The sequence below is a fragment of the Falco peregrinus genome, chromosome 5, assembly GCF_023634155.1.
Source record: "Falco peregrinus isolate bFalPer1 chromosome 5, bFalPer1.pri, whole genome shotgun sequence".
Taxonomy (NCBI): domain Eukaryota; kingdom Metazoa; phylum Chordata; class Aves; order Falconiformes; family Falconidae; genus Falco; species Falco peregrinus.
Window position 1 is genome coordinate 85,245,312 of NC_073725.1, and position 24,411 is coordinate 85,269,722.

The 24,411-nt window shown below is 40.4% G+C and overlaps 1 protein-coding gene across 2 annotated transcripts in view; it reads right to left on the reverse strand.

Annotated features, from left to right (window-relative positions):
- The window catches only part of CARD11 (caspase recruitment domain family member 11), a 46,838-nt gene extending 25,450 nt beyond the window's left edge, over window positions 1–21,388 (reverse strand). Inside the window, exons 1-2 of one of the 2 annotated variants that reach the window (XM_055803638.1) lie at window positions 21,023–21,388; window positions 4,445–4,570 (exon numbers count right to left, since the gene is read on the reverse strand). Coding sequence is in view for 1 of the 2 variants with exons in the window: in XM_005228981.3 (XP_005229038.1) it covers window positions 21,023–21,035 (13 nt within the window). In the remaining variant the exon portion in view is untranslated. The remainder of the gene's footprint in view (window positions 1–4,444; window positions 4,571–21,022) is intronic. The other variant, XM_005228981.3, reaches the window with a different exon arrangement.
- Between the last annotated feature and the right edge of the window lie 3,023 nt (window positions 21,389–24,411).

Genomic DNA, 24,411 nt, shown 5'->3' on the forward strand with positions numbered 1-24,411 from the left:
AGAAACGCTATCTTGAGCCTATGAACTATTGCATATTGCTCTCCAGTGATGAATCTGTAGCTCAGCTAACTCCATGAAGGTCTCTACAAGGTAGAGAATCCCTCTTCATAATAGAAGCAATAGTAAAGGACACGGTGCAATGCAAGAAAGGGTACAAACATGCAGAGCTCAGAGCAAAGAAAAAAGAAATAAAAAATAACTTGCTGCAGGCAACTAAGGCTTTTGTTCTCACCTCCTTCGTTCCTCTCAGCTGTACCGGTTTGAACCTGCATTTTAACCTGCATATATGTGATGAGCCAACGCATGTAAATGGCTGCACCACAAGAATAGTTAACTCCTAAGCAAGCTGGTAGGTATGTCTGCCTTCTGCGCTGTGTACGGATTGACTGATGTGTGGACATCGAGGCAAGTACCTGGCAGTTAGGAATCTGCCTTTCTCCACATGAGCGAATAAGTATGAGCATTATATTTCTGAAGTCTGGAAATGTTCTTGACTCATGCAAATACTATCATATGATTTCTGAGTGCTTGCTAAGCAATTTCCTGCCAAGTCCTAATTTGCAACCACCTCATTAGAAAAGGTTACAAGGCAGGCAACAACGAGGTGAGAAAACTTGTACTATAGTTAAGAGTAAAGAAACTTTGCAAAAATCTTCCTGTCTTAATTCTGTAATAGATGTTAACCTTTGAAACAAGTCTTACTTTTGCACTCTAGCTCTCAAGATCTTGTCATCCAGGTAGCGCAAGGAAGATAAGCTTCGATTTCAAGAGTTATTTTACCCCATCAGAGACCCTGGCATAAGAAAAATGTGTAGTTCTTAGGTCATATGAGATGAGAGCTGGACTTTATCAGCCTTTGCTGGTAATCAGTAACTAAAGACCTCAAAAGCAACACAGACCAGGAGAGTTCTCTCCATTGCATTGCAATTTCCTCAACTTCCAACTTTAGGAACTGCAATGCAGCCTGTGTTACACTGAACATTGCTGGGCAAAACCAGCTATGAACCTGTATAGCCAGGGGCTGTTAACTCCTCCTTTTGGTTTGCTAAATAATGTGTTCGTCAGTGTTCTGTCATAATGAAATACAGAATAGTCCTACAAAAATATGTGCTCTTTGCTTGATGCTTTCAAAGGCCTTCCCAAATTGTCCAAAATCTTTGGCTGGGTTTCAGTCTCTATGAGAAAAGTTTGGGTAGGTTCGTCGTACTCTGGACAGGCTAGGGGAGTACTGCCAGGGGTTTTGTTCATCTCCTGTACTCCAGTAGCTTTCCCAGAGTTCTTTTCTTTGTAGTTTCACATCTTAGGAACCACTTATTTAGCATTTGCCCTGCTGCTTGCATGCAGACATCATTACTCCAATGACTGCTATTAAATGGGTCGGGAGAGACAACAGTCGTCAGAGGGCAAGGAAGACCAAGTCTGCTCAGTGGGATCGAGAACCATGGGGGCATGACTGTAGGTATAGGAAATCTCTCTGATCTTATGAATTCCTCACAAACTGGATGAAATTCTTGTCAAATGCCAGTATTTACGTGTGGTGAAGAAGAGACTGCGGTAATGAACAGTATAAAGGCAAAACAATAGAGGAAGGTATATAAAGTAGGTAGCAGTGGGAGGAATGCTAAAGGTGAAATAGCTTCATCTGAAGTACACATACATTCTCATGAACCTTACTCTCCATTCTGAAAATAGCTGTATTTCACTTCAGAGGTGAATTCAACAAACACTACATAATTGGAGAAGCTGAACTTCTGGGAGTAGAAGGCAGTAAAGCAGAAGGTCACACAGAACCTTTAGTCATCTTGCAGCCACAGCTATCTATTGCATCAAATAAAGGTGTGTTGCAGCCCCTTTAATTTTGGGGAGCATACCAGGAAGCTCACAGATGGACCTCAGAACCCAAAAGGAGCACTTTACCAAATTTCATAAAATGCAAGACATCTTTTAATCTGCTGCAGAACCGAACCAGAAATTATTACACACTGTCAACAGTTCCCTCAGGACGTTCGTAAGGGATTTCTCCACTAAATGATTTAAAGAAGAGTTCACTCATCAGCGTAATTCTCAACAAGAATACATCTTTTCATCTGACATTAAAAATACCTTCATCAAATAGTCCCTCGTGTATGGGCATAATACATCCATACTGTTATTTTGGGGACATAATGTTTAATGGGAAAGTAGTAAGTATATTGCCTGAGTGGCTAAGAATTTTGAAAGGAGATATCTGGTACCAAACTCCTGTTAAACACAGTCTATGATCAGGAGCAAGGCCTTAGGCACAACATCTAATGCAGTGGTCCTTCACTGCCACGTAGGAATTTCAGAATCCTCCTTTTGCTTTCTTTGGATTTCCACCTTGGAAATGCCGTACCAGAAGCACAGCTAAGCTGTGTCCTGACACAGTGTCTCAGGGATCACTGCTGTGTCGTGGGGAGCACTCCTCTCTTTCCTAGAGCTTGTGGTGTTGCCTCTGTTGGGTTTCTTTGGCCAGACTGGTCTAAGAGTTTAACCCCCACGTGACTCCACTGCCTTGCGGAGCTGTTCCAGAGATAGTAGCAACAGACCGCGGATATTAGTACAGCACCCTTCTGAGTGAGCAAATATGTCTTTGATTTAGTATTTAATATAATTAGGAAATAAAATGCTTGTGATTGGTTGAAATTTTGTTGTGCTGGTCAAAAAACAGATGTGACAACTGAAACTCAGTGGGAAGCCAATAAAGGTATTGTATTAGTGGCTTTCATTTTAAAGGATTTTCAGCAGCAAGCACATGCATTTTCTAGTTATTTAAAAGGCCTTATTCCCTGTTTCTGTCCTTCCTTCCTGTGGATGACACTGCAGAAAAGTTTTCGTTTATAAAATTAAAAATGACAGATTTAAAATATTTTCAAATGTGTAATCACTTATTTAATCTGATCTTTATTCCAATTATCTAGTTTCTGATCCCAACACTTCTGGAGTTGTAACCTAACACATTCAGAAGTTGTGATATGTCATAGAAATACTACGACGCCCATTACAAATCACAGGTGTGAAGTCCCAGACTTGGGCTGACGTTAACAGACATTAACCAAAAAGAAGTAAGAATCACCACGGCAGTTAAAAAATTGCTCTCCTGCTGCTCCTTTCAGCAGTTAGTATACAAATCAGCTTTTAACTGCAGGAGATAGTAATCCAGTAATAATCTTAGCTAGTCCCATCTATTTCAAAGGCCTCTGTAGATGCAGACAAATAAAAAGAGAGAATCCCTTTTTTCATTAAAAGAAACACTGTACTCCCCTCATCTCCTTTTCTCTCTCAGGGACTATCCTTCTCCTGGCTGTCACACACAAATGAATCTTTCTATGTGTTTGCTATTTTTTTTGTTATATTTTTCAACTGAACAGATCACCTTGCCGTTAAATCTGTTCTCTGTTCTCACTCAGACTCCACACTTTCATATGTCAGTGACACTCTCCACTGATCAAGGGAATAAAGCCTGCAGGCTTCAGAACCAGGGGTTCTATAGAGCGCTCATCATCAGGTCACATCTAAAGCTTCATTTTTTTGTGATTCATTTCATGATGGTGCAGAAATTAAACCTTCAGCCATTTAATTATTTGCATCCCCTTGCTCTGAATTGTTGTTAGCCTGTCGATACTGAGAAATCGCCATGTAACAGACTGCAAATGCAGGCTTCAGCTAGGTTTTCTGATTTCTTGATACCCTTTTTGTGAAATAGGAAAAAATGGTGCTTTCCTCATGCTGAGAAGCAAGAGGAAGTTTATTTTGGAAGCAGTGATCTATTTTAATGTTTTGGACTTCTGCATTTGTCACAGATGTTCACAGACTGGGAGTATTTAAAAAGAAACCACAACACACAAAATGTTTGTGCAAATTACAAGTTAATAAGAACGGAAGTTTATGTTAAATACTAAATACGTGTATATAAACCAGGAAAGGATTACATATACATTATCACACTTTAAAACAAAAATAAAGATGAAAATAGCACTTTAAAACTGCATATATAATTATCCTCAAGATTTTGAGGGCATTGTATTACATCTGCTTTCTGTGCATTTCTCTATATTTCATGGGGCAATAACTTTTCTCCCTCGAGTCTGAATAGCACCTCACATGGTGAAGTATAACAACAGGATGATTTTCTCAAAAGCTGCTTGTATGGATATATACAGATTTATAAAGTCAAAGAACCACAAAACCACAATGGGATTTAGAGCTATTTTTAATTTTAGAGGAAAGACACAGTTTAAAGTGCGATAAGGAAATTATATTCCTTTGCTTAAGGACAGGAGAGCTCTACTTGCACTCCTGGCTTTCTGAAACGCTGAATGCCAGCAGTTTCCAATTATGTTGGCTGCACTGCTGGGTGTTCTGTGGTATTGAGAACCACTTTCAAAAGGCTTACACATTGAATAAGAAGAATAAAATTGCTTACCTATACGTGCAATTTTTTTCCATAAAGGTGCTTAAATCTGGTCTCCCAAAGGAGAGGATACAGAGTTCTCATCTGCCTGTAAGAATTTGCTCTTTATATTCATTCTTTCTACCTCAGTGTCCCCACCTGAAAACAAGGCCGGTAAGAAGCATTTGTACGACAAGGTAGGACTTGTTAATTAGTGACTGCGAAGTACTTGGAACCACCAAGACGGGAAAGCCCTAGAAAAACATTTATAATTAGTGCAGTTTCATTACTTCAGATTTTCAGGCCTTAGAATACTTTCTGAAGCCAGCAGCACTGCTGGATGGACTGGGCTGTATTTCTGTTTTAGGTCACACTGGCTGTATATAGAAAGAGCCATTTGTATATATCAGAACCCCCTCTTTATATAAAAGATTCAACCAGCTTACTGAAAACCACAGTTTCAACAAAATATAAAAGAAAAATATAGAATAAGAGATACCAAAGTAATAGAAGAGCAGGAAGCTTTAAACACAAAATAGGATTATTTTTGCACAGAAGTATTCTGTTCAATTTCACGGATTCAATCTTCCTGTGACACACAACCTACAACCCCCCCCCCCCCCCCCCCCCCCTAAAACACTAGCAGACTTGCAAGGCTTCCATGAGGTAAAGCTAGAGCTCCAGTGATGCCAGATCATACCCATAGTCATAAATACTCCTCCCATTTTCTGAACAGAAGAGGGACGGAAGCAACCAAAATGAACTCCCTAACTGGTTCAAAGAGTTCTGGAGGCATATTCATCTTCCTTGTACAAGCAGAAGAGAGAAAGAAAATTCCCCTCATTTTCATAACTATTAGCTCAACAATGAGAAAAAGGAATGAAGAATTCTATCACATTACTCTTACTCAGTATCTCTGCTCTAGGAAAAGAGAAAGCAACAGAATGAATCAGAGATTTGTCTCTCTCTAATCACTATTTCTGTCCTAACAGAAGAGGGCCAGAAGAATTAATACGCTAGGAACTCTCTTTAATTATCTCTTCCTTTGCCTTTATTTACTCTCCTATAAACGGATCCATATAAAACTCCATCTCAGAAAAAAAGAAAGAGTAACGCATACATAAAGCATGGATCAATTATCAGTATTGTTAGTCAGTACACCCAACGGTTTGCTTAGCATCACCTAAACCAGAAAACATTGTATGCAAAGGTACGCAAGTTTTTCAATATTGCACGATAATATTGCTTAAGAGCTGAACATTCCTTGCACTGAATACTACACTTAGCACTGTTAGCTTTTATCTGCTTTTGAAATCACATATGAAATTCTATTAAATACTTATCACTTTCTGGAGGAAAAAACTATTTACACATTAAGAATATTGTTTTGACCAATGAAATATGGTTGCAAACGACCTCAATCAGTGCAGTAATACCTATTAGGATCCTGTAATGATGTTTCATAAAAGGCCGAGGTCTGTGCTTTCCCTTTTTGCACTCCATCTAGTGAGACTATCTATTCTACACCTTCTGTAAGTCTGCCAGCTTTAGAACTTAAGAGTTCTTATCATCTTATCACACAGGAAGGAAATAACTTGTTTTGTCTCAATAGCAAACCAACAGCAGACTGTGCTGCCTCGAACATGCAATGTCCAATCAGATTTGGTTGGAGAACATATATTACCAATAATAAACAAAGAAAATCTAAAAATCCTCCTCTACAAATAGATTAAATTATGTTTTGATGACTGTCATTTTTCTACACACCACTATTTTCTACATACAGTGAAGATGCTTCTAGCTTCCTCAGTAACATACCATCTAAACACTACTGACAGAGAAGCAAATTTAGAAGGTGAATTAATCTCACCAATTTGAATTAGGCATCTAGTTTAACTTTGAAATCTAGTTCCTCTCTAGCAAATGGAAAATGGTCTGCTCAATGCTTCATTCCACCATTTTATACTTCTACCTTAGAACGCCTCCTAAAGATGGGTGTCTAGCCACTACTAGTCGCTTAGCTTCCCTCTAGGGTCAATGGGGAGAGATCTGCCCCTTCAGATGGCAACATCTACACTGGTGATTAGATGGCTATTATTCTGTTTGTCCATATTGTTTAAGAATCTGATAGCCAGATTTCAGAAACTGTTACTACTACTATTACTAAATGATAATACATGTGAAAATAAGTGAGAAATGGAAGAGGTGAGCAATTAGAGATGGAGGAAAAAAACTGACGAGGAGAGAGAGAGAGAGGGAGATGAGATTTGGGGGATGAAAAATGGTGAGGTCAAGGGAAAAGGAAACATAAAAAAAGGAAAAAAAGTTACAGAAAGGGGAGCTCAACAAAATCAAAGTGAAGAACAGAAGTGAGGTAGACATGAGAACAAGAAAGGCCCTAGTAAAAGCAAAGGGAAGGAATGTGGGGTGTAAAGCAAATGAAGGGATAAATAGGGAAGGCCTTGCCACAGATCCTGCCACATTAGAAATCAGTGTTAGTTCTCAGCGTGCAAATCAAGATAATGGCACAATAATTTAAATAAATAATTTACCACAGGAATTTAGTGCATCTATTTTAAAGGATTTGCAAAGTAGCAGTGGAGAGCTGAAAGCCTGACATTTAATAAATGCTTTAATCTACACATTCTCCATCCTGTTACGCATGATGATGAGGACAACAGAAATCACTGTACTAGCGTAGTACAAATATGTTTAAATAGCTGGTCTTTTTTTCTCTCGAGTGCAGCATTAGCTACTGACATGAGCATTTCCTTTCAACTAATGTGTGCTAAAAGCCACGATCTAAAAAAAGAAGCTGTCATCCTCAGGCTGCTGAGGGCTCATGAGAATGCTGGTCCAACAAATGCTTCAGAAGTTATTACCAGGTCCCAGGTTAATTTTTTCTTGAGACTGACTCATTCTGGTTTTACAATTGATAATGAGATTCTCACTCAGGAGGAGGAGGCACAACCAGGGGCAAGCGTATAGTCCTGTGTGATTAGGAGGAGTCTGAATTAAAAATTAAAGTTGCCCAAACATGCAAATGGATTTGTTGACCATAGGTTAGGGCCCAGTAAATGCGTGCTCACATTACCAAACTCAGCACATTCCTTGGTACGGAGAGCCAATGTTTGTAAGGGATTTGCATAGATTCAGCTACATAAAAACCTGCTAAGGACAAAGATTCATTAGCTGAGACACACATATGAAACTCATAACCCTTGCGCAGGTAGCCTGGATCTCATTGGTGTTACCAACACCTCACTTCGATTAATACTATGAGTCACATAAAATGAAAAGAGAAAGAAGTGTAGCTGTGTCACATAAAAATGGTACTTGGTCCGTTTATTTTAAAAATTGAAACTTTCTACAGACTGTTACGTTACTTGAGTTTAAAAAATTACAGAAAACAGAGAAAAACATCTTCCATGCAATCAGGTGATGATCCTTTGTAGGTGATACTCTCATCTCCAAACAAAGGACAATGCAGAACACATCAGATGGGAGAACTACACTCTAGTTTACCCATCTCCAAATTCAGCAACAACTGACAGTAAATGTGTAGGCCGCTCTTACAACAGAAAAAGTTATACTCCAGTCTTGAATACTGTCAGATAATCTCACTCTAATTCACCACGGTCCAAGAAAGTTGGAAAATAATATTTCATATAGCAGGCTTTATGACATGGCAGGAAAATAAAACAGAACCCTACCTTAAGAATCCTACGGTTAGTCAAAACACACAAAATACAAAGAATGAACATATAAGAAGGCAGCTGTCATAACCCTCATATCGATATCAACCTTAACAAACAATACTACTCCAAACACACGAAAAATAAGCCACAGGCAAACTGTTTACTGCATTATAACAGCAGCATGCATTGATTGGCATGAGAACACAGTACAGCTAAGTCCCTCACGCACTATGCAGAAGTATATTAGCTCCCCACCTAGCTCTGTGAAGACATATTCATTCACCTTTAGCTCTTAAATGCTGACAATATGTTCTGTTGGATCAAACACTGTCCAGTCTCCCAAGGGTGATGACTGCTACGATTCACATATACATTTTGTTCATTGTATGTGAACACACAACTTCACACAGATAGAATAGATATCTATACCTTCTTCCATTTCGTGACCTCTTTGCAGCTATTACTTTAAAATAGACTCTAATTCTAAAGAACAGACTGCTGTTTTGCAAGTTCAACTGGGGCTTGAAGAATGACATATGTGCTTTATGTAACAAATCCCTGTTGTCTTTCCACCTCAAAGCCACTGGAAGAAGTAAGCCTCACTCCTAGTCACAGACTGCCATAGTCCTTGATGTCACACTCAGTGACAAAATCCTTCTTGTAAGCTTGCTTAAAGCTGCATGAACGACTCGGGCAGCAGAGCACAAAACACAAGGAAGACAACTGGATGCCATCTGACAAGAAAAAGTCTGCAATAGATCACAAGCAGCCTGGCTTAGGAAGGACAAAACCTCACCAGGAATCAGAAGGAGCTTGCTGTTTTACTGCTGGAAATTAGAATTCTCCTTTCACATGCAAGTGGTTGTACTGGTCTTATGAACAGATTTTTTCCCACTTATGCTTTCTGGTCACCTCTTCTCGCTCTGTGTCCTCTCTCTTCTTGCACCAGTGTTGCGGGACTGCGTCACATGGCTCCGGAAACATACACCCACCATCCTCTCTCTAACTTACTGTCTATATATAGCAGAGAGAAAGGTGCTGGGGGCTGCCTTACTTCCCTTTTCTTCTGAACAGAGGTTATGAGTAACTTTCAAATATGAGCCCATTGCAGAGGAAAGCCTCAGAGGAAGTGTTCTCATAGCCACGGAGAGCTGTGTGCTCCAGCTGGAGCAGGAAGGACCTGAGGAATCTCTCAAACAGGTCTGCCTTTCCTGCAGGTAATACAGCCGGGTTTCATTAACAATCCTGTCACCAAAGAAGCCTCGCTGTAAGGCCTGAAATGAAGAGTAGGAAAGGAAACTCTGGAAAACAGAGACAATTCACTTAAGGGCTCCTTTAAGTCATTTCTATAGCAATAGAAAGCAAAAATTTGCTGATTCTTTACTCAACAGGAATGTACTTTATTGCTGTAAGTGGTAACCTCTCTATGAGCTTATCTTACTGTCTTGGGGATAAGATAATACCAAACACTTGGAAATTCTTTATTTCCTACCTTCAAAGCATTGCAAGGAGGAATTAAGCATCTTCCATTGCTTTCTCCATAACTAGATCCATTGCTCTGATGATATGGAATAAAATGCTGTAAAGCTTTCGTGTGGAAAATTTATCCCAGAAGAAAAAACTAACCATTGGAAAAGACCAAACTCTGGTCTCATCAGGAAACTCTGACCAGTTCATTTCATGGTTAACATGTATTTTTTTAAAAGACCAAAGAAACGAAGTACTAAAATAGCAAGAGACCTGACTATCCATCTTCACCTGGATGTGGTTCTTGAGAGTGAGTAAACATAAGGAGAAGTATGAGAATTTTATTGAATTCTCTGCTGACTGTGGAAATAGATATTTGTGAAAACAGCAAGTGTAAAGCAATGCCAGAATTACACTCCATCCGTAAGGATCCCAGTCTTTAAGCACAGGCAGCTGCTGTTAAAACAGCATCTACAAACAATATTACAAAAGCAAGATTTGCAGGTTTATACGCACCCAAATCCTGATCTTTAGGAGAGGGTGGTAACCAACTAAAAATCAGTGGAAGTTTTGTTTTATTGTCCTAACTTATGCCCTGAAGCATAATGATTCCTTATGTGCTGTCTCCATTAATTGTACCTCGCAACATCAAGTGTCACAAGCTAAGAACACAAGCATTTGCAGAATGTGCAAAAAAGCCTTTGTTTTAAATGCAGTGTTGTATTTGTGTATGAAGTAAGGTTACGTGCAATATGAGCTCTAGGAAATGGCTCCCACACCTGAGGATTGATTTCCCCAATTTCTTGTTCCTACTCAAGGGCACAACTCATAATTAGGGTCAGATTTTCAGAGTGCGTAGGTGGCATTTAGGCATCAAAATAAATGGCCAGATTTTTGCAAGACTTGCCTCAGAGTGTGGGATAAGATAGCGTTATGAATCACAGAGTTGCTGAGTGTTAAGGACTTTTAAAAATCAGGTCTTTCTTTCACGCTTAAATTGAAGCTGAGCTCTTTCAAAAATCTTTTTGCAACAAGCATTCTTCAAACTCTAAGTGTTTGAAAAATGGGCCTTTAAAGCTTTGCGAGGTGCTAATTTTTACATGAATAGGGAACTGCTCTATAGAGCACCTATAAATCTTGCTGGCAGCCGTATTTAAGTAGTTCTGATTCTTCAGTATTGTATAAACTCTCCACTAGTACACATTCCATAGAAAAGAGGGCAGATGTGTGTCAACGTTTACCTGTGTTAATTCTAACCCTTCTGGATCCATGAAATAAATATTTTGCTAGCTACAAGGTGGTGGTAAGCACTGCTGATGCATCAATCTCTTCAGCATCTTGTCTCTGACTACAACTGAGATTTTAAGAACTGGATGAAATTTTAAGCTTTGAAGCCTCTGAGACATAAGAAAAGAAGAATTCCTTCTACATGACTAACAATATTTCTGTCTATGAGGAACAAAAACAAAATTATTTTTCTTATGCCCAAAATTCAATACAGTGTAGAAACTATATGAATTTTTAGATTAGACTCTCCTTCCACCATTATTTGCTCTATTTATCTTTTTTTTTCAAAGCCGGTAAGTTCAGCCTTGCAGAATCTATACTGCTGACTCAGCTAACTGAGCCAAAACTCATAAAAATCTATTTAAAAAAGGTCCAATGATTTTATTTTCTAATCGTAAATATGAAATTTAATTAGCATCTCATTGCTAATGAAGTCACCGCAGAAGACAAGACTGAGGAATTAGGCACAGGGATGGAACGTGAAGCGTAAAACAAAACAACTGTTATGCAGGAGCCAGTTTAACTCCTGCTTTCCTCCACTCAAGTTTCAAATCTTTTAAGAACTGTGTGCTGTGTTCAGAGGTTTCCTTCTTTGACGGCAAAGCCCTTCTATCTTCTACAGCAGTAATGACTCTAGCATGATATAGCATCATGCAAAATACAAAATAACAATAGGTAAGGTTCACACTGGATTAGAAACAGAAGCAAGACAGAGCAAGTTGAATCTGAATTCAAAGTCCTATTTTGTTATAAGCTACCCAGGGCAGTAAGTGTTTCAAATCCTATAAAAGCAATACACTCATCAACTGAAAAAAGAACTCGTATTATTCTCCAGGGTGCTGCAAACATCAGAAAGATTAAAGGAAATTTTTTTAAAGGAAGCATATGGAGAATTTTAAAAGCCTCTTTAAAATAGGAAATGTGTCCAGCCTTTTCATTGTTAGCATTCCTAGAAGGTATGTCCTAGGCTGACCTCAGCACTGATGTTGGTGTTACTGGGTGAAACTCCCCTACTGTGAGCTACCCCCGCCACCTTCCCTCTGGAGTTGAGTGGACAGGAGCTGTGGATCTGTCTTTGCCCCACCACGCCTGTACGGGAGGGCTACACCAGTACATCTCCCTTCACAGCAGCGCAGACGCTGCCTGAGCGAAGGCAGGGACAGGAGTTCTTCTGCAGTTGCTCCACGAGGTGCCTCAGTGAGGGAGCACAAAATACAGAACATCACAGAAGAGAGGACTGTGAGAAGTGAGCAAGTACCGTGGGAGAGCTCTGCAAGGGCTGATGAACTACAGTAACCACAAAACTGTACTTTCTCCTTATTCTCACACCGAAATTGTTCATAGCAAGTTAGTTGTGGGAGGAAGTATCTACGGGACCTGTCCTGAGAGCAAGTAATTATTAATTATTCCTGAATTACTAGAAAAGCTTCTGGAGTAACTGTCATAAAAAGGGCTTTATTAGTGCTGTTCTGGTTAGGGGTGGGAAGCTTTCTAATTCTTGTACACTCCCTGATGTGACTTGGAAGCTTGAAACATCCAAGAACATGGTTGCAGCTCTATAAAAGCTTACTGCTTTGCAATGCTACACAACCAGCACGTCTCCATTATCAATAATGGAAAGCAGAAGGTATACATCAAGCAACGTTCTGTGTAGTAGGGCAGGAGCAATCTGGGGACAGTGAAGCTTTCTTGGATGCTGTCACACCAATTTTCTCTTGAGGTTCTCATAACACTTTAAAAGTACTGTTTGGTTTTCAGGGCAGCTGCCAATGAGTACAGCAGTATTTTCATACCAGCTGTAAGGTTTAGCAGAGTAAGTAAATGATACTCAGATATCCACATTGCCGAGACCAAGGGCACAGTCTACAGGTTCTGATGATCAACTGTCCTGCCATACCTACAGCATCTCCCTCCATCTCTCATCTGAAAGTCTCCCAGTGACAGTCTGTGTTCTGAAGGAAACCAACAAGAGGCCTCTTCAGACACAGTTCATTTTCTATGCTCTGTCTGCACTTTCCTCCTGGCATACAGCAGGAAAAATGTTGGCTCTGAGAAAGAAGTATGGAAGGAGAACCGCATGCCTTATTTTGCCATCCTGACCCTTTATCTCCTCTAGAATTAGCCCTTTCTGTCCTAGTGTCCCTGCTGCTTGGAAGTAAGGAAGCTGTAAAGAAAGACGACTGGTATTTCACTTTCCCAGCATTTATGTTCTTTGTCTTTGAAAATATATTTAATATATTAAAAAAAATGGTAAAAAATTGCAAAAAGATCCCAATTTACCTATGTCCTGCTTTCAAAAGTGCAAGTTACATTCACTTGCAACAGCAAACAGCCACAACCCTGAGATGTTATTGCCAAGACTGACTTGGAAAACACTGGACATTTTATTAGCAGTTGGGGTGATGTGGTGAACGGTAGAGGTGAGGTGAGCTGAGTAAGAACTACCAACTTTCTTCAAACGACTGATATGCACAGTCCTGGTATCTTCAGTGGAGTGGTGATGTCAGTCTCTGTAAATCAGACTTATCCCAGTTCAAATTTCTGGAGTAATTCTTCGATTTCTTTCTAATATTTATGGTGTCACTCACCCTAGCAAGGAAAAAAAGGAATTGAACTTTCTCACTCCACAGTTTGAGGATCTGAAATGGATAATTCTGGTAACGCATATTTTTAAAGAATAAAGCAAGTTTAAAGCAATAACCCTATGCTCCTTTTGGATTCTTATATGCAAACTTCTACCACTTCGCCAAAAATGTTGTCATTCCTTTTCAGGACAGCATGGTCCAGCTGGTAGCTCATAACCATCCAACCATCTGAAGGCATCTACTCAACTCGCTACGTTTTTCTCTGGAGGAAATAAGGCTTGCTGGTTTGGGCAGCAGAGAGCTGCATGTCTCCTCTTGGGCTTGTGTAAGGCCAAATTCACGGCAGAACAAATTTCTGGTCTGAGACTATGAAGCTCACTGCCTCTACCTGAGTGGCAGAGGAAGGTGGGAAGTAACCTACTTCTAGATGTGTGGAGCATAACACAGAATGCCAGGATGTGGCCTCGCACAGTACACAGAGCCTGATGCTCTGATCCAGCTCTTTACAACGGCTCTACATGCAGGACCAGAGGATCAGTTTTGGACCACATAGTCTGAAACACAGCACAGCAACCTGAATGACCTGTACCACTAGAGCCAGCTGGATGTATTAAGTATTCTCCACAAGAGGAAAGAAAAGAAGCGGAAAAATCTCCAAGATAAAAATATGACTTTTTCAATGAGGACTAAAAACCTTGCTAAAGCAAAGTGGCCTATCCCTGCCTTCCCTCCAAGTTTTTTTTTTTTTTTAATTGCTGTGCTTGATGCATTGCTTCATTTCCATTAGGATCAGTCACAAACCGGAGGCGACAGATACATTCAGTTCTAAAGTACGCTGTATAGAGAGAAGTTTGCTAGATATCTTCACTCACCTGATGAAACTACCCTATATGGGATGGTGATCAGAATCGGAGAGGAAGAGGAAAGGAGATACTGAACACGACAAGTCAGACAAGTCAGACAGACGTGTTAGACTGAAGGTAGAGAGGACTCGGGATGTCCTGTGAGGACCAAAATAACAACAAACCACCCTCTGCCTTTTCTTGTGTTCTTTCCTCACAGGAGTTGAATGTTCAAATTATCTTTATTGTTCTAGTCCCTTTGGGCAGAGACTGTACTTAGATGTATGCTGATGGCATTAGCTATTTAATAGGTTTGCATGCAGTATTTCTAATAGTATCCTGCTCAAATGGCTTTGCATTTACGTGCTGTTATCATGTTATAACAACGCAATTGCAGTGAGTTTGCATTTTCCTGCATTGCAGAAAGTTCTACAGCGTACAGGAGCTTGCAATTAAATTCACAGCTTTCAAAATGCCATTCAAATTCCGACCATTTCTTCTCAGACCTAGCATTTTCCAATTGTTCTTTGCAGGTGAGAAAGTTCAGTCCTTCCTGATACTCACACAGCTTCTGAAGTAACTATCGAGCCAGACACTGCTGTCCCAGGTGTGCAACCCTAGTCGCTCAGCAGTTCAGTGAAAGTGTTGCTGTCAATCGCATTTAATCCAGCAAAACTGCCTGGATACTGCTCTCACTATGGATACGAGCAAGTCACAAACCCACAGTTTCATAGTGTAACACTCCATATGAAAATGCCAAGTATCACTTTTCCTTCAGATCACAGACTTGCAAATTAAAAGAAAAAAATGATTCAGTGTTTCCAGCCTTACAGGAAATATAATACTCCTTCACTTTTTTCTAACAACTAAAGCAGAAGAAAAACACACTCTTTTCTGTCCTAACACAAAAGTTTAAATAGTTTTTGTTTCATACTGCATTGATATCTTTCATGGCATAAATTTAAAAAAAATGAGAGAATAAAAGACAGAAGGAAATTAAACCTTCTACAATAAAACATATTAGTCTTGGGTCTTTCTGAAAAATATGTAACTGGAAATACAGGAAAATGCTACTGGAAGGATCAAACACACCTGAAGTCATCTTAAAGAATCAAATATTGAGACTTATTCGGACTTGTTTTGGCAGGAACTGTGAAGGAAGACTAGCAGTGTAGTAGCAAAGAGCAGTCTTGTCTTAAGCTTGGATTTTTTTTACCAGGAGAAAAATCAGCTCAGCAATAGTAAAGAGGGTGTAAAATCTTGTGGAATTTTGTATTTTCAGTTAGTAAGTCATTATAGAAATTAGTTTGATGATCTCACTAACTACATCATCATAAAGTATGAAAAACATATGGAATGGCAACTACCTTGATGTGGCGCTCAGGGACACAGTGTCGTGTTGGACCCGGCAGTGCTGGGTTAACAGTTGGACTCAATGACCTTAAGGGTCTTTTCCAACCTCAATGATTCTGTGATTCAGACAAAACTCAGAAGCAACGACGCAGGCAGCAGCTGCTGGACAGACACTGTGGCTGGGCTGCACCAGCAGACTTGGGAGAGGATCCATGCAAAATTGCAACCAGGGAGGAACCGTTCTTTCAAACACGGACTTCACTCAACAGACCAGTTTGGTCAGTGGGTGGTATAGGTCACTGGTATTTTAATTGAGATGTTAAAAGCCAAAAGCCTTCAAATGATCTTATAAATGTGACAATCTTTCAGTTCATGATCAATGAGAAAAGATTCAGTTGCCAGTTGCACTGCAGTTTAGAAGTGAAGTGTGTTTGGTGTAATCTTTAGAAAAAAAGTTGAAGCAACCTTCGGGTGCTTTCCCAGTTTGCTCAGGGTTCCCAGTTCACAGAGGGGAGCATTTGAAACGTTTCTTTATTGGCATTTTAAACCCTGGAGGAATTGACTTCTGTGCTCAAATATATTAAATGTGTGTAACAACTTATTAAGCATACTCATACTGATTTCAAGTATGGGCACAGCTAGATTAGAAATGTTTATACACATATAGAGCTGTAAAAACTGAAGTGGAAACAATCCATTAACTGCTAATGATAACCATATATGTACTGCTAGCATACAGCTTTTTCTGCATTCAAATGGAAAAAAATCCTTATCCCATTTTAAACAGAAAACTTATGTTAAATTCACTCTTCAGTGCCTCAATTACAACCTGAGGAAGATTTGTCAGCAAAGAACCAGCACTGGAGACCAATGGGAATCCCTTCACTGGTTACACGGAGGCTGCGTTCCTCCCTGAACTACAAAACCCAGGGCTGACTATCAGACTTGGGCAAATTAGAAGTGTCTGTGTAAGGCCAAACTGGCCTCAGGGACCAGAACAAACATATCCATTAATACTACACAATGTTACTTTACACAGACAAATTCACTGAGTCAACAATTACGACAAATAATATCACATACACAGCTGTATATGCATTTATCCTCCTGACAAAACCAGAATGTTATAGCAGTTTGTTTGACATTTCTGATAGATTTCCAGTGAGATTTGACAAATTTCTCTTTTCTCTTGAGTTGCTAAACAGATTCACTGAAGTAGACAGCATTAGAAAGTAACGCCCCATGCAGCACTGGAGATAAAACAGCTTTTGCGGGACTAACATAACAGGAATATTCCTTCACTACACATTCAGCAAGGACAGCAGACAATGCAAAACACATTGCCAGCTTTTGGTGCTATTAGTAACATGCTTTTATGAGCTGTGAAAGGAAACCCTCTGTGTTTGCCTTTTGTATAAAAAAGTACAAAGGCCTTACCCACTGGTAAAATGTTAAATGCACCCCCTGTAGATCGTTAAGCATGTGAATTCATGGTACTCGCAAAATACCACCATTCCTAGAGCCCAAATATTTAGCAGAAGATTATGGAGAGAGGTGTTCAAAATCAAAGTTCAGAGAAGACCTTTATGCTTAACTAAAGTCAGTATGAGAACCTCCAGCCAAGAAGTAATCCACTGCCCACAGCTGGGACACACCATGACTGGGTACGTGGCAGATGTGCTGTTTTGTCAAATTGTACTTGAAACAGACTGGCACTGTATTCTCCTTTTGCCTGAGAGGAGCAAAAGTGAGAGGGTAATATAGGGAGAGAACAGACTAAAGAAGTAGAGAGAAAGAAGCTTTTATCACTCGTTGGATGTGTGCCACGGAGACCAATTATATACATTTGACAGCAACCATTATAATTCCAGAGTCCTTGAACAAATCACAAGCAGAAAGGTTACCTTCCTGAAAATGTTCATTGCCATTAAATAACTGACCCAGACTAGAGGGTGAAAGCAGCACTTAAGAGAGAGTTTGGGGAAAGGGAGGAGATGGCGAATCTTATTACAGGTACACCTGAGAGAACCCCATCATTTGTTCTGCAAAAGGAATTGCAGATTTGCTGCAGATAGTGTATTCTCAGCAAAGTGGACAGTGTTCTGAGAATGCAAATCCTACAGAGAGCAGTGACAAAACAGCCAAGACAAAAATCATTTCTCATGGATATCAGTGGCAAAACTCGACTAAATTTTGCAAGGTTTATGGTTTTACCCTCCAGTCTGAAAGTCACAAGACCCAGTCCCGTATTCCTGTCCTTTTAAGTTTAGATTGCTATGGAGGCTACTTACAAAAAAAAGCTGCCATAGGTCAAATTCCACCATCAGTTACACAACCTTAATGACAATGACCACATCTAAGCAAAACGTTGGTATTTCATGACACATGCATTTCAATATCAAAGAGAGAGCTGATACATCTGCTAAAAAGTGGGTAGCTTGTTCTCTTCCAATAATATAGGCAGAATATTGGGAGAAATAAGGATCTCTATAAATTTCTTTGTATGTGCAACCATTCCATGTATCTGATTAAAAATTTCACCCACTAACAGTACCTAAACCAAGGTCATTTAGTAGATCACATTCAGATTTCTTCAGCATATCCCAGTTATTTGGGATGCATCCTTCTAGAGAAGGTTCAAATTGCCTTTAATTTTAACAGACACATGCAGTCAGACGGTTCTTTTTTCACCCATATTGAAAGATTATTTTTCTCTTAATTTGGAGTTAAATCTAGTTGGAAGTAACTATTCATGTAAGAACAGGGAGTCAAACATGTGGTTCTTTATTTCTGGTCTGGGGTTGGCCCTCACAATATAGCAATTTTCTGGGTAGGATGGAAAGTTTCCAGGCTCTTTCCAGCTGAGATTTCTCCTCTGCCAGACATATGAGTCAAGAAACTAGACACAAACACACCCACAAAAAGAATTTCTGTCTCCACGTCCTCTTGCAACTGTCACAACCCAGCTATGACAATGCCCATTTTTAATTCAACATCATGATGAAAAAGAAAAAGGAAGAGAAAGAGGGAGGGAGAGAAGAGGTGTTGTCTCAGCCAATTTATTTCTGGGAGACATCAAGGCCTTACAAAAAGAACCAGCAATTGGGGCACAGAATACTGAAAAAAACAAAGCACAAAATCATCATAAAAGTTTTGCAGAATGACTAAAGGGAACTCAAATACTTTTCACATCACAAGATGAGTTGTAACAGAGCAAGGAGGAGTCATACTGGTCCTGTATCTTATTTTACTGTTCTAGGCTTGTGGACTTTTCACAAGATCCAAAAGACAAAGATATTTTAATGTACCTGCTTTTGTATTCAGCAGAGAATGCTTACAGCTCAAAGGCCACAGTTTGCTAGCTCTGAATCAGAAAGGATATATTATAATTGCAAACATAAAATTTAAGCTCCTTTCACTCATAAGGAGATGGACAATTTGAGAGACCAGGACAGATCGCTAAGAGAATTCTCCCACATAATAATTATCTTATTAATTCAGCTGAGTTTAATAAGTGATCCTTATTCAGTTCCCAAAAGCCCACATCAGAACATCCCTAGAAATAAATCTTCAGTCTCAATAGTCCTGCTTAAGAAGGAGAGGCTAAAAGGCTTCATCAAAGAAATGTACTTATTTGTTACATCTGGTTCGAGGCTTACAAACTTAAGCAAGGAAGAATACCAGATACTGTCCTTGGATGCAGTTTTAAGCCATGCCTGATCTTGGTGATTCACCAATATATCTGGCATAAAAGAAACGAGCTGTTTCCAGATCCTAGGAGCACAGTTACCCCCACTACAGCATTAGAGTTGAGAACCTCTACCTCTGAGATCTGGAATCACACAGGAATCAACAGGACAAAAACTAAACTAAAGTCAGACCAGAATTTCTGCTGTGGGGCAGGAAGTTTAAAACTTTTGAAGTTTAGAAAAAAGGCTTACAATCAACTAGAACTATTTTTACTGTTTTCCAAAGACATTTTGGATTGTGATCTCCCATTTTTTCATGTACCTCCAGTACCATCTCTAAGCTCCTACTCTGCTGCAGCTTGCATATTCTGCAAAGGAAAGAGGAGCTGAGAGACTGCAATACTTCCTCCAGTTCCCCTATAGGTACTCAGTGGGGATGCGAAGACAGCAGAGACTAAGACCATCTGCATCAGTAGTTCCTCCTGACGTGAAAGCAACATCGAGACAAAAACAGACAGAGAAACGGGGTGGAGAGTTGCAGTAAGGACTTAGGAAGGAGTGGGATGATGGGAAGAGAAGGGACAGAATTCACAAAGTCAAGGCAGGCTGTATTTATGAGTGGAGAGGAAACTATGGTGTGTTATAGGTGTTAGAAAATTCTGTCTGTGAGACAAAGAAACGGAGTGTCAGGATGACAGTGGGTATTTGTTGTGTTGTGAATGACTAAATACAAGCCTGATAATTGGAAGGAAGCTGTGCAAGCGTAAAAGTCTTGTATTTTGGGATGCATCCCCAAACCTGTAAATATGAAAATCCTACACATGTACCTGAAAGGACAGACAGGAAAGCAGTATGTGTGTGCATGGACAATTCACTGGAGAGGCAACACCACTGCGTGTGCAAAACTAACTTTGCAGGGCAGCAGTGTATGCTGTGTACGTGAGAAAGGGGATGAAGTAGGAAGTAGGAGAGTGCCTGAGAAGCTAGAAGAACAATGGGAAAGGGGAACACAAGACAGAGAAGGAACTGACAGAGGGGAAGGAGAGAAAGATTAAAAACATGGGGGAGGATGTACAGTCTGTTGCACAGGCAAGAAAGAGAAAGCGGAGGGAAAGGATCAAACAAGGGACATGTTTGTCACACAGAAAACATGCTTGATGAAAAACAGGTATAAAAATAAGAGATACATTAAGGTTAGAAAAGAATAAAGGAAGTGAGAAGAACAAATTAAAAGAGAGAGAAAAAAAAAGAAGAAATATTTTATTAGTTAACATAAAGTATAAATCCCCAGTGAAGAGATTTAAAGAAAAGACTAGGGCACAACACACTATGGGAAGAACGAGAAATTCCCTGGGGACCAGTGCTGACGATTGGTCCTTTCATATCCTCCCTCTAGACCTCCATTTCAACTCTCCTTCCCAGTGCACACTTTCTTTAAGAACACGTTTGCGTTTCCAGCTACAGCCTGTTTACCTCACTGAACGCGGAACTCCAAATGTCGATGCATGCAAAGTACAACAAGATCTGTTGAGGGCAAGGAAGGCACAAACGCAACTGTTTTCAAAGAAACATACTTTTGAAAAAGAACACAAAAAAGGTGAAAGGTGAAAGTGGAACTTGTAGCGATAAGAGTCGAGTGCTGTCCTAGTCAGCAGTGAGGTGGAGCTGACCTGACAGCTGCTTGCCTTACCTTGGGTGCTCATGAGTGACCAGGCTGTCTTGCTGCAGCTGCTGCAGGGTGAAACTCTCTACGTCGCCTCCATTCAACTGGCGATGTCTCTCCAGGAGTCTTGGAGAGGTTATTTGTGCTCTGCAGTGGTGGAAAAGTAAAGGAAACACAAGAAGAAAAACAGCCTTTTGCCCCTAAAGTGACAAAAGTTTAGGGAAAATCAGGAGTGAAGGAAGCTGGTGCACTGGTGCCAGAGTGAGCACAGCGACACACAAAGTAAGAAAAAATGTGTCAGAGGCTGGGAGGGGCGGAGAGGAAAATGCAAAGATCTGACAGGAAACCAGACTATAAATCTGCTTAGAGTTTAAAAAAACCACATTTCTGCTCCCCAGCAATACAGCCTGTTTGCAAATGACTCTGCATGCAGGTGACAGCTTAGCCCTGAGGTACCACTGTAAGCAAATAAAGAGGCACTTTTGCCCCTTCCCCAGGAAGAGCAGTGGGCAGAGTCGGCAGCAGCACAAACAACTGGCTCAGAAGCAGCAGGTTGTCTCCACTGCCCCACGTCTAGTTCTCCAGGCTTTTAGTGCATGTTTCCCTCGGGCTAAAGGGGACATGCTGAGTGCCAGCCTTGCTGGTGCTGTGCCGCTCTGACCACAGAGCAGCAGCCCTTGCTTCTCAGCGCACAGGCTGGCCAGCAAGCAGGTAGGAAAGAAAAAGGAAGAACCAAACAAAACAGAGTTTCAGGAACAGTTCCAGGCAGAAGGAGTTCTGGGTTTTCCCAAGGTTTCAAAGGCTTTTCAAGAAAGCATCTATTTTATTCATAGCTGCTTTTGCTAAAAAGGTAGTCAATGAGGTTTACTTTATGCAAGCATTAGATTATTTTACAGTTGAATGATACTTTAAACAGTATATTTTCCACATGAAGTCTCTGCTGACATAGAGAACCCGCAGTATCTTGTATTGCTTTAGTGCTGGACTCCAGGCTTAAGGCCACATGTGCAAATCCAACCACTGGTGGATTTCACGGAGGACACTGACCTGCTGGGCTGCAGCTGAAAGCCTCCCTCCACGAGCAAGGCAGCGAGAGCAAAGCCAGGCAAGTCCTTTCCCTTGCTGGTGTCTGAGTCCTGCAGGACCAGGACTCGCCACCACTGCTGGAAACATCCTCCAGTGCTGCTGTCATCTTGCTCAGGGGTCCTCAGCCTGAATCACTTGCATGATGTGCTGGGTCTTGTTCTGCTGTTGCCTATTTGACATCCAGAGGGAAAAGCAGGCATTGCTACTGCTCCCAGTCCCTCCCTGGGCTTTACCCTTTGCACTGGGTAGATACACAACAATGAGGCCTCAGTGGAGTCAGCAATAGGTCTTGGATATGTAAGAATCAGTGGAAAGACCCCTTGAAGTAATGTGTGTGTAACTGGGACGCATGTTTGCAAGGGTGGTTGTGGCTAGAAGCAAACAACTTTGTACATATGTGCATGGGTATGTTTTTATCTCATGGGAGAAACTAACAGAAAGAAAAGTGGAAACACTAGGAATAATTACCATAAGTGACAGCAAGCGATACCTAATTTAGGAATGTGGGAAAGGAAAAAGCATGATGGTAGTAATGGAGTGAGAGAATGAGAAAGGAAAAAAATAGTTAAATAAAGGAAAACACAACAAATGGAAAGTAAGTATAAAAGTACAGTGGAAAAACTATCAAAGGATACAGCAGCATAAAAGACAACAGAATGGAGGAAGTGAGATGATAAAGTGAGAAGACGAAATGTAAAGGAGAAAATACATGGCTCAAAGTGTCATTAAAATAACACTCAAAATCGTTCTTACCAAACTGAAAACCTGAATCCCATGAAACTCATGAGGGAGTTGAACATATTCCAGGCAGCAAAATGCATGTGGCAGCTCTGCACTAATTCTCCCTTAACGTTCCTCTAATTTCACATGTTTGCACCTGTACCTGGACTGGTGACGGCCTCAGTGTAGCCGTAAGGATGATACCGAAAGGGATTATAGAAGGGGTTCTAGTGCTCTGTGTCAAAGGAAGGCAGGAATTTCTGCCTCGCACTGAGCAACAGCAGAACATGCTATGCCCCTACCAATTTTTTTTCCAGTGAGGACTATGCTGTTATGTGCTACTTAAACTCTTGTGCAACCTTACTAAATCTGAACAAACTTGTGAGCTGCATGTGATTTGCACAGCCAAAAGTCCATCCATGTACAACTGAACGGGTAAGGTTCTGCAGTTTCTGACTGGGGGAAAGCTGGTGATACTTTGGAGAAAAACTGAAATACAGCTGTAAGATTTGTGGCCTACAATTATTCCATCAAAACTGATGTAAGTTATTTCTGAGCCAAGTTTTTTACTGCTTTCACAGAGGAAGCTGATTTGTGCATGCAACAGAGGAACCATTTTAAGCACAACCTGAGAAACTAACTCTGCTGGCAGAAGGCTTTGTGGCTTCACTTCGATTTAAAAACCACAGATCTTTCACACGCAGTTCCTCACCTGAAAGGAAAAACATGCTAGAAATTCAAGTCAAAACTCACCAAGTCTCATTATATTTCTCCTTCTGTCCTTGGATTCTTCAGCAAATAGAGTATCAGACAGCGGACTATAAAACCACCCTCCAGAGCCAAGCAAGGCGTTAGACACTATTTGGTCTTGTTTCTGCTTTTATTTTTGCTCAACGTTGTAGATTACAAACAGCTTTCAAAAAGTACAATAACTGTTTTAAAAAAGATCCCACATTTCCCTGGGCCTAAAGCGACACACTAGAGATGAAACAATTACCCAGTGAAGCCTGAGGAGCTTTAAGGAATCTATCACTGAAACTCAAAGGACCTAAAATTCTGATCACAAAGACCTTGCTGGCAAACTAGGATCTGTCGAGCAGGAACCAGTCATAAATCATGAAGCCACATGTAACTGAGTATCAACTTCCTTTTATAAGAATTTACAATCTTAATCCCAGTTTTCAGTTTTTAAAAATTCTCTCAAGCTATTAAAATGGTCGTGGTTACAGTTCCTTGAGGCTGGCAGACTGAAGGGATGTGTTTCACACAATGTAAGTGTAGAAAATCATTATGTTCTGTTAGGCAACCAAAAAATTCAAGAAAGTCCAGGTGCTCCACCTAAAATACAGGTATATGACAAAAAGCTGCAGGATTTGAATCGAGGTGGGGGGTGGGTGGGTGCTGACTTATATGCAAGGCATAGAACCTGGGCTGCTGGAGTTACGTGTCTGTCAGAGAGTAGCAACAATGGAGACATATAGGAAGTTGAAAACTGGAAAGACACCTGAAATAAGCACTGGAAACATGGTATTGAGACAAAGTCCAAAAAGAGCTTTCCTAAGCAGTCTGGCTGAAAAGAAAAACACTTGGAAGTTTGATTAAACTGTCTT